Raw genomic sequence first — 10,550 nt, 5'->3', positions numbered from 1 at the left:
CCGCCTGCAGCCTCCGCTTTAATCCTCTGCCAGCTGCGGTTTGCCCGGTCTCGTAGCCTGCCCGCGGCCTTGACAGCCCCGGGGCGGCCGCTGCCGGTCCTGCCGCTCTCTCTCAGCCCCTGCTGCTGACATCCTTCCCGGAGCGTCCCCCTGCCAGCCTGCCCCTGCCCTCAGCCCCTCCGGGAGAGCCTCTTGAACCCTGCCCAGAGCAGCCCCCGGCAGCTGCTTGGCAGCGCTGCGGTGCCCCTGGGTCCCTGGCCCGTTGCAGCCTGCTGTGATGGTGTTTTCCATGCCTTCCTTCCAGGTGGCACTTTGGGACCTCCCTCTCTAACAGCATGGTGGGTGCTGCTGTGGAAGCTGCAGAGGAGCTGCTGCCCGTCTCCCACAGCCCCCAGGAGTAGCACTGCTGGTGACAGGTTGGTGTGGTGGGGCGTGTGTGGGGGCTGCTGCTCCTGCAGGACCTCTGGCCAGCTGCAGAGCGTGGGAGCTGCACTGCTGCAGAAGGTCCTCAGGTTTCCCGTGCTGCCTTGGGTGGGATCTCAGGGGCTCTTCAGCGCCTTGGAGGCTCCCTGCCTCCTGGAGAAACGTGCTGTAGTGAGGTTCTGGATGCCCCCTCGCTGGTGGGACGCTGGCACGGGTTGTGGCTGTCCCCTCCCTGGAGGTGCCCAAGCCCAGGCTGGATGAGGCCTTGAGCTGGTGGGAGGTGTCCCTGCCTGTGGCAGGGGGTTGGAGCTGGCTGAGCTTTGAGGTCCCTTCCAACCCAACCCATTCCACACACCTCTGCCTTTGAGTTTCATGCATTCTGCTCCTCAAATCCTCCTCCTGGGCTCATTTCATTGGCCTCTTGTACAGCTTTGCAGCTCTCAGTCCCCGTTCTCACTGAATGCATGGGGTTGGAAGGGACTGTCACAGCTCATCTTGTCCAACCCCTCTGCAGGCAGCAGGGACTCCCCCAGCTGGAGCAGGCTGCTCACAGGGCAAGTGGAGAGGGAAAGCAGGTTCCAAGGCTGGGTTAAGGCAAGACCTTTGCACTGGAGGGATGGAAGGCTTTGTTGTTAGCTGTCCTCAGAAGCCAGTTTGCAGGAGCCTGTGACACAATTCCCTTTAATGTTTTTCTGTTCTCTGAAAGCAGAAATGGATGAGGCTAAATCAGGAAAACAAGAGAAAAACACAAGCCAAAGGAGCCAGCCAGGGACTTCTGACAAGGGCTGGGAGAGGGAATGGATTGAAGCTTGAACAGGGCAGATCTGGACTGGAGATGAGGAAGAAATTGTTGGCAGTGACGGGGGGGGAGACACTGGCACAGGTTGCCCAGGGACACTCTGGATGCCCTCTCCCTGGAGGTGTTTCAGGCCAGGCTGGCTGAGGCCCTGAGCAGCCTGTGCTGGTGGGAGGTGTCCCTGCCCATGGCAGGGGCTGGAGCTGGCTGAGCTTTGAGGCCCCTTCCAGCCCAACCCATTCCATCAGTCTGTGTCCTCTTGTCCCACGCTGGAGGGATGTGTCCTGGCCCAGTGCCTTGTCCCCAGAGCAGCACCCTGGCAGCAGAGTTTTGCTTTTGTTTGGCTTTGCTGTGACCTTTGACAAACTCTGAAGCCCAGCTGTCAACAGAGAAAGCAGCTTGAGAATGGTGCCCTTTGGAGGCTGATTGCTCTCCCTCCACCTTGTCCCAGGATTCTGCTCTCTGGAGCTTCCTCTCCCAGCTCCTCCTCCTCCTCCTCCTGGGTTCTTGCCACCCTCTCTCTCTCTTGCTGTCTAAATAAACTGCAGAAGGCTCTTCTTTGAGAGTGACAGCTGAGGCAGTGGGCATGAACTTGAACATAGACCGTTCCATCTAAGCATGGGGAGAAGCTACTTGCCTGTGAGGGTGGCAGAGCACCACAGCAGGCTGCCCAGAGAGGTTTGGTCACTGCTGTCACAGGTCTCAGTGGCAAGAGTCTCCACTGCCCTTGTGGAGGGCTGGCTGGGAGCACTGCCTGGCTCTTGGTCCCTGGTTCAGAGGAGCCCTGCTTGCTTTGCCATGTTCTGAGCTGCTGCACTGAAATGTTGAGTGAAGGCCTCCAGGGCTTAAATCGCTCTGGGTAGAGCTCACCTCACTTCAGGCCTGGTCTGTCCCTCTTGAGCCACCTGTCTGCTCCTGCCTTTTTTCCTCCCCAGAGTCCTAGAATGGCTCAGGTTGGAAGGGACCTCAGAGATCATCTACTGCAAGCCCCTGCCATGGGCAGGGACGCCTCCCACCAGCACAGCTTGCTCAAGGCCTCATCCAACCTGGCCTTGAACACCTCCAGGCAGGAGGCAGCCAGTGTCTCCCCAGCCTTCTCCAGGCTGAAAACCCCCAGCTCCCTCAGCCTGGCCTCATGGCAGAGGTGCTCCAGCCCTTGGGTCATCTTTGTGGCCTCCTCTGGGCTTGCTCCAACAGTTCCATGTCCTTTTTCCTTTGGGGAGGGCTGAGTTCTTCAGCTGTGATCATTTCTTGAGTGATCAGCAATGGCTGTTGCACAGGGAGAAGCCCTGTCCCAAGGCACTCCTGGCTGTTTTCAGTTGAGACTCGTGACAGTGGCTGCTGTTGGAGCAGTGCTGCCTCTGACAGCTTGAGAAGGTAGCTCCTGCAGGAGCTTGGTGCTGCTTAAAAGGCTGTGTTGGAAGCACACACAGCTCCTGGGGGCCCTGGGATGAAGAGAGGCTGTTTGCCACCACTGTGCTTGCAGCACCAGGAGCAGCTCTGCCCACAGCCCAGCCTAAAGAGGGAGGGTTGGGTGGCAGGGCAGGAGTGAACAGCTGCTGTCACCTGCCCCTGCCAGCTTGAGCAGGATGGGACCTGAACTGATCCTTCAGGCACAGCTGTGGAATGGTTTGGGTTGGAAGGGAGCTGCAGAGGTCACCCAGCCCAGGCCCTGCAGGGACATCCTTCCCTGCAGCAGGTTGCTCACAGCCCTCTCCAGCCTCCCCTTGAAGATCTCCAGGGCTGGAGCCTCAGCCACCGCCCTGGGCAGCCTGCTGCAGTGTTCCAGCAGCCTCCTGGGGCACAACTTGTTCCTCACCTCCAATCTCACTCTGCTCTGCTCTCATTTCAGACCATTGCCCCTGGGCCTGGCCCTGCAGGCCTTTGGGAGCAGTCCCTCTGCAGCCTGCCTGGAGCCCTTCAGGTCCTGGCAGGTTGTTCTGAGGTCTGCCTGGAGCCTTCTTCTCTCTAGGCTGAACACCCCAAGTCCCCTCAGCCTGTCCCCACAGGGGAGGTTCTCCATCCTCTGGTCATCTTGGTAGCCTCCTCTGGACTCTCTCCAGCAGCTCCAGGTTCTTCCTGTGCTGGGGGTCCCATATCTAGACACAGCCCTGCAGGTGAGGTCTGAGCAGAGCAGAGGGGCAGGATCCTCTCTCTCCATCTCTGGCCACACTGCTTTGGATGCCCATTGCTGGCTCCTCTCCAGCTTCTCACCTACCAGCACCCCAAGTCCTTCTCTGCAGGGCTGCTCTCCATCTCATCATCCCCAGCCTGGATTTGTGTCGAGGGTCACCCTGACCTAGGTGCAGGACCCTGCTCAGCCTTGCTGAGCCTCCTGGGGCTCCCCACGAGGGCCCTTCCCCCCCCGCCCTGTTGAAGGGCTCTGTTGTGTTGAAGGCTGTGTGTTGGGAGCTGGCTTCACGTGTTTGTGTGGGGACAGCCGTGGCAGCAGCGTGTGGCACAGGTGGCCGCAGCCTTTGTGCCCTGCAGCCTGGGCAGGGCTGGCTTTTGTCACAGCAGGGCTTTGTGGCGGGGTTTGTCCCTGGCACACATTCATGGGTTTGCTTTGCCTCTAATCACAGCTTTCACCATGGGGGACATGAAGACCCCAGACTTCGATGACCTCCTGGCCGCTTTCGACATCCCCGACCCCACCAGCCTCGACGCCAAGGAGGCCATTCCCTCGGCCGGGGAGGAGGGCGAGGGCCAGCTGAAGGCCTCGGGGCTGTGCGTGGAGGAGAGCGCGGCCCTGTCGCAGGCGCTGCCTCCCCCCGACGCGCCGGTGGTGAGCGTGATAGTGAAGAACACCAGCCGCCAGGAGGCCTTCGAGCCCGAGAAGGAGGGCAACCACCTGGGCCCCGCGCTGCTGCACAACGGCTTCCGCGGCCCCGACCTGCCGCCCGAGGCTCACGCCCTGGTGCACTCCTACGGCAAGTTCGAGTCGGCATTCATCAATGGGGACAGCTCCAGGTGCTACTCGGAGAAGCTGGAGCAGGCCAAGGCGGAGCCTTTGCCCACCTTCAGTCAGTTCAGCCCCATCTCCAGCCCGGAGCCCGAGGACTCGTTCAAAGAGAGCAGCGCGGGGGACAAACCCAAGCACGCCCAGACTCCCTATTTCCCTCCCCCTTCCATGTACATAGCCACAGGAGCTTCGGTGCTGGATCAGCTGAGGAAGGTCCCAGAGCCTGAGCTGAGCATGTTTGACCACTACTGCAAGAAGGAGCAGAAGGTGCAGCTGCCCTGCCAGCTCGGGAGCAGGCTGGAAGCCGGCCTGGGGGAGCAAGACCGAGCGGCGGAGAGGTTCGCGGAGCCGGGCAAGGACTTGGTGGACACCGGCAGCTTCCTCGGAGAGGGCCTGGTGTTCGGAGAGCGCCCTCACAACAGCCTGGGGGACGGCAAGGGCTCTGCCCCCGAGCTGAACGTGGCCCTGGCGGTGCCGCCGCGCCAGCGCTTGAAGCCCACTCATTCCAAGCTGTCCTCCTGCGTGGCAGCCTTGGTGGCTCTCCAGGCCAAGAAGGTGGCCTGCGTCCCCAAGGGCGAGCAGCCGAGCCCTGCCAAGGACCCCGGGCCCTTCAAAGACGGGACGAAGGGAAGCCCCAAAATGCCCAAGTCGCCAAAGAGCCCCAGGAGCCCCTTAGAGGTGGTGAGGAAGGCCAGCAAACAGCCCGAGAGCCCTCGCAGCGTCTGCAGCGACAGCAGCGGGAAGGGCTCTCCCTCCATGGCCGCCGGCTCGCCGCCGGCCATCCCCAAAGTCAGGATCAAGACCATCAAGACGTCTTCTGGTGAGATCAAAAGGACGGTGACCAGAATCCTGCCCGAAAGCGACGAGCTGGGCAAGTCCTCCGAGGAGTCCCCGGCGGAGACCTCCTCCGCCGAGGAGTTCAGCAAGTCCTTCCCGTCCCCCGACACCAGCGCCGCCATGGAGAGCGAGGCCGGCAGGGCCTCGGCCAGGGGCGGGGCCGCCGCGGCCGGCCAGCTGCCCGGCGTGGTGAGCCCCTGCCCCGACGGGCTGAGAGCGGACCTGGCCGTCACCAGCACCTGCACCGTGGCCCTGTCCCCCCTGCCCGGCTGCGGCGGTGGCGGCGGCGCCATCAGAGTGGGCGTCAAGAGGCAGCAGCAGCAGCAGCAGGGTGCGGGGTCGCAGCCCTCCGGTGCCGCCGGCTCCGGCCTGCTGCCCAAAGCCGTCCATTTGGCCAACCTCAACCTGGTGCCCCACAGCGTGGCGGCCTCGGTCACGGCCAAGTCGGGGGCGCCGCGGCGCGGCCAGCCGGGGGCGCCGCAGATGTCGGTGCCGCTGGTGCACCAGGTGAAGAAGGCCGCGCCGGCGGCCGCGGAGGCCTTCAGCAGGGTGCTGCACGGCGCCAACCCGGTGCCGGTGTACAGCCCGGACCTGAGCCCGCCGCCGGGCGCCAGCATCAGCCTGCCCGCCGCGGGGTACAGCTGCCTGGAGTGCGGCGACGCCTTCGCCCTGGAGAGCAGCCTGGCGCAGCACTACGGCCGGCGCAGCGTGCACATCGAGGTGCTCTGCACACAGTGCTCCTCCACGCTGCTCTTCTTCAACCGCTGCAGCCTGCTCAAGCACGCCCGCGACCACAAGAGCAAGGGGCTGGTCATGCAGTGCTCCCAGCTGCTGCTCCGGCCCATCGCCGCCGACCAAATGTTCTCCCCTTCCCCCACCAGCTCCTCCGCCCCGCCGGCCGCCCAGACTCTGCCCTCGGCCTCTCCCCCGGGCGCCGCGGCGGGGGCCGCCCAGCCGGCCCTGCCCCTCTACCCCGACCCGCTGCGGCTGGTCCGCCTCGTGCTGAAGTGCTCGGAGTGCAACAAGCAGGCCCAGGATGCTGCCGCTCTGGCAGCTCATTACCAGAGGGCCTCGGAAGACAGCGAGAGGCTGGTGAGTTGTCCCCTGGATCCTGTGGCTTACATCTGTCAGCTGAAAGATTGTATCCTAGCACAGTGTCATAGCATCAGTCGGGGTTGGGAGGGACCCCAAGGATCATCTAGTTCCAGCCCCCCTGCCATGGGCAGGGACACCCCACACTGGATCAGGCTGGCCAGAGCCTCAGCCAGCCTGGGCTTAAACACCTCATTGTCCCCTGAGGGGAGAGTGGAGCTGGTGGCGGTGGCTGGTGTGGGGTCAGAGTGGCTGAGAGCTGCCAAACAGAGAGGGACCTGGGGGTGCTGAGTGACAGCTGCCTGAACATGAGCCAGCAGTGTGCCCAGGGGGCCAAGAAGGCCAAGGGCATCCTGGCCTGCATCAGGAACAGTGTGGCCAGCAGGAGCAGGGAGGTCATTGTGCCCCTGGACTCTGCACTGGTTAGGCCACACCTTGAGTGCTGTGTCCAGTTCTGGGCCCCTCAGCTTAGGAAGGACATTGAGAGACTTGAAGGTGTCCAGAGAAGGGCAACAAGGCTGGGGAGAGGCCTTGAGCACAGCCCTGTGAGGAGAGGCTGAGGGAGCTGGGGTTGCTTAGCCTGCAGAAGAGGAGGCTCAGGGGAGACCTCATTGCCCTCTACAACTCCCTGCAGGGAGGTTGTAGCCAGGAGGGGGTTGGTCTCTTCTCCCAGGCAACCAGCACCAGAACAAGAGGACACAGTCTCAAGCTGTGCCAGGGGAGGTTTAGGCTGGAGGTGAGGAGAAAGTTCTTCCCTGAGAGAGTTGTTAGCCATTGGGATGTGCTGCCCAGGGAGGTGGTGGAGTCCCCATCCCTGTGGGTGTTCAAGAGGGGATTGGATGTGGCCCTTGGTGCCATGGTCTAGCCATGAGGTCTGTGGTGACAGGTTGGACTTGGTGATCTTTGAGGTCTCTTCCAATCTTGGTGACACTGTGAGACTCTGCCTGCAGGAGTGCTCGTGGGGAGGATGTGGGGATGTGCCAAGGCAGCCAAGGGCCTCCTGGGGTGCATTAGAAGGGCTGTGGTTAACAGGGCCAGAGAGGTTCTCCTGCCCCTCTGCTCTGCCCTGCTGAGGCCACAGCTGGGATATTGTGTCCAGTTCTGGGCCCCTCAGCTCAAGAAGGACCTCAGGGAACTGCTGGAGAGAGTCCAGCCCTGAGGCACAGAGCTGCTGCAGGCAGTGGAACATCTCCTGTGGCGCCAGGCTGAGGGAGCTGGGGCTGGGAGCTGGGAGCAGAGCAGCCTGAGGGCTGCCCTCACTGCTGGGGCTAAAGATGTGCAGGGCTGGAGCCAGGCTCTGCTCAGGGATGGCCAAGGACAGCACAGGGGGCCCTGGGGGCAAGCTGGAGCAGAGGAACAGAAGGGAAAACTTTGTGAGTGTGAAGGTGCTGAGGCCTGGAGCAGGCTGCCCAGAGAGGTTGTGGAGTCTCCTCTGGAGAGCTTCCAACCCCCCCTGGCTGTGCTCCTGTGTGCCCTGCCCTGGGTGCCCCTGCTCTGGCAGGGGGCTGGGCTGGATGATCTCTGGAGCTCCCTTCCAAGCCCTGATCTCTGTGGTTTGGATGTGGCTAAGCCCAGCTGGGTGCACATGAAGGGTGTTGGTTGCTTGCCCTCTTATGGCATCGTGACGAGGGTGGGAAGGAGACCCTGGAGATCCCTGAGCATCACAGGAAGGTGTTAGAGATCAAAGATCACTTGAAAGAGGCATGCAAGAGTGCTGTAGGGGAGGACCAGCAGGACTTTATCTGGAGCAGGTTTTTGTGCTCCAAGCATGGCTGGGAGAAGTCTGACACAGGAGAACTTCACCTGTCCCAGAGCCTGTGCCAGACCCTGCCACGGAACGCTTGGAGCCTCAGGTGCTGGCTTTATGGTTAGCACTGGGAGGGGGCTGGGGGCTGGCTGAGGGCAGCAGTGCAGTGGCAGGGGGCCCTAGGGGGCTGGCTGGTGGGAGGGGAGCAGTGCAGTGTGGGGGTGGAAGGCTGCTTTGGGCTCTTCTTGCCCTGTGGGTGGGAGAGGGGCAAGTTGGGGCCATGCTGGGGCCGTGTCTCCAGAGGAGAGCCTGGGCTGTGGCTTCCTGCCTGGGGCTCCACTGCCTCCACAGACCTCCCTGCAGGTGCAGCCAGGGCTTCAGATGCCCCTTGAAACTCAAGCTTAGCCTTGCCCTTGCTGAAGAGGAGGAGCTCTTCTGTGAGTCCCATGACCAAACTGGTGTGCTCCATCTTGTCCAAGTAGAAGCCAGGCTCAGGTTGGCCAGGAGGAGGAATCCTTTCTCCTTGGCTCTTCAGGCTAGTGCAGGCTTTCCATGCTGGCCTGGCTGCCAGCACAGGCTCCCCAAGCTCCATGAGCAAGGACTTCATACTGACAGGAGACGTGGGGAGGGGGGATCAGGAGTCTCTGCCCTGGCTGTTGTGCCTCCATGGGGTGGCTTGCAGGAGCACTGAGGTTGCTCTGGTCCTGCTCAGCTGCTTTCTTGTCTTCCTTCTTTGCTCAGCAGCAGCAAAGGCCAAGCAGGTGATGGTGGGATGGTTCTTGGCCTGGGGGAATGGTTCTTGCCTTGTGAGGAATGATGTGGCCAGGAGGGGTTGGGGTGGCCACATCATCAGCGGGCTCAGGAGAGGCTCTGTGAGCTCTGTCAGCACAGGGATGTGTTCTGTGCTTCTGTGAATGCACTGCCTTGGAAGGCCCCTCCAGAAGTCCTCTAGTCCAGCCCCCTGCCATGGGCAGGGACAGCCCCAGCCTGACCAGGGTGCTGAGAGCCCATCAAGCCTGACCCTGAATGTCTCCAGCACCTCCCTCTGCCAGAGTCTCCCCACCCTCACTGACAACAATCTCTTCCTCCTCTGCACTCTCAGTCTCCCCTCTCCCAGCTCAAAGCCATTGGCCCTCAGCCTGGCCCTCCCAGCCCTTCTCCACAGTCCCTCCCCAGCTCTCCTGGAGCCCTTCAGCTGCTGGGAGGCTGCTCTGAGCTCTGCCTGGAGCCTTCTCTTCTGCAGGCTGCACAGCCCCAACTCTCCCAGCCTGGCCCCACAGGGGAGGCTCTGCAGCCTCTGCTCCTCCTGGTGGCCTCCTCTGGAGCCTCTCCAGCAGCTCCAGGTCCTGCTTGTGCTGGGGGCCCCAGAGCTGGAGGCAGTGCTGCAGGTGGGCTCTGAGCAGAGCAGAGGGGCAGGTTCCTCTCTCTCCAGCTCTGGCCACACTGCTTTGGGTGCAGCCCAGGCTGCCCTTGGGCCCATTGCTGGCTCCTGCCCAGCTTCTATCCCCCCAGCACCACAAGTCCTTCCCTGCAGGGCTGCTCTCACTCATCACCTCCAGCCTGGATTGGTGTCAAGGGTTGCCCTCACCCAGACACAGAACCCTGCACTTGCTCTTGTTGGACCTCATGAGTCTCCCCCTGGGTCCAGAGCCATCTTGTCCAGGTGGCTCTGGATGCCATCCTGCCTCCCTGGCACACTGCTCCACTCAGCTTGGTGTCCCCTGCAGCCTTGCTGAGGGTACCTCAGTCCCACTGCACAGCACTGGTCCCAGTGTGGCCCCCTGAGGGACACCACTTGGCACCCATCTGGACCTCCCCCACTGACCAGTGCCCCTTGGATGCCATCCCCCCCATGCAGCCTGCATCTCTGCAGCCCCCAGGGCAGGGTGCTGTGGGGCTGGGTCAGAGGCTTCCCTGAGGCCCAGCTGGATGGCATCTGTTGGCCACTGAGGTCAGCACTGCATCACAGGAGGCCACTGGGCTGGTCAGGCAGGACTTGCCCTTGGTGAAGCAGTGTCTCAGATCACCTCCCTGCCCTCCATCTGCCTCAGCCTAGCTTCCAGGAGGCTCTGCTCCCTGAGCTTCCCAGAGGTGAGGCTGGCAGCTCAGAGGAGAGCTTTGAGCTGGTCCTGCCAGCTTTTGTTCTGGGTCTCAACCAAGAGCAGAGTTGAGGCCTCTTGCTCCAGGCTGGGCCTGCTGCATGGGACATGGCTGTGTGGGGTGGGGGAAGTGGTGATGGTGCAGCTTGTAAAACCATCTCCTTCCCCTTTGCTCTTCTCCTGCCCAGCCCCAGGGGGATGCCTGCATTGCTCTGGGAGTCCTGCCCCACTCTGCTGTCCTCCAGCCTGCCTGCTGCTGCTCCATGCTGCTCCCACAGCATCTGTTCAGCAAAGCTGCTGCACTTCTGAAGGCAATCAGAGTTGGTGCTGGGTGCCAGCAGCTGGAGAGGAACCAGCAGTGCCCAGGTGGGCAAGGAGGCCACCAGCAGCCTGGCCTGGAGCAGCACTGGGGTGGGCAGCAGGAGCAGGGCAGGGACTGTGCCCTGTGCTGGGCACTGCTGAGGCTGCACCTTGAGTGCTGGCTGCAGCTCTGGCTCCTCACTGCCAGCAGCACACTGAGAGGCTGGAGCAGGGCCAGAGAAGGGCAGCAGAGCTGGGGAAGGGGCTGGGGAGGAGCAGCTGAGGGAGCTGGGG

General features: G+C 62.6%; 1 protein-coding gene across 1 annotated transcript in view; it reads left to right on the top strand.

Annotated features, from left to right (window-relative positions):
- Nucleotides 1-338: 338 nt before the first annotated feature.
- The window catches only part of ZNF592 (zinc finger protein 592), a 38,734-nt gene continuing 28,522 nt past the window's right edge, over nt 339-10,550 (top strand). Inside the window, exons 1-2 of the mRNA XM_054169096.1 lie at nt 339-416; nt 3,802-6,110. Of these exons, the coding sequence (XP_054025071.1) occupies nt 3,810-6,110 (2,301 nt within the window). The 5' untranslated portion in view covers nt 339-416; nt 3,802-3,809. The remainder of the gene's footprint in view (nt 417-3,801; nt 6,111-10,550) is intronic.

This window comes from Dryobates pubescens, chromosome 17 (genome assembly GCF_014839835.1).
Source record: "Dryobates pubescens isolate bDryPub1 chromosome 17, bDryPub1.pri, whole genome shotgun sequence".
NCBI lineage: Eukaryota > Metazoa > Chordata > Aves > Piciformes > Picidae > Dryobates > Dryobates pubescens.
Note: the sequence above shows the minus strand (reverse complement) of the source record. Positions and strands in the feature narration are given on the sequence as shown.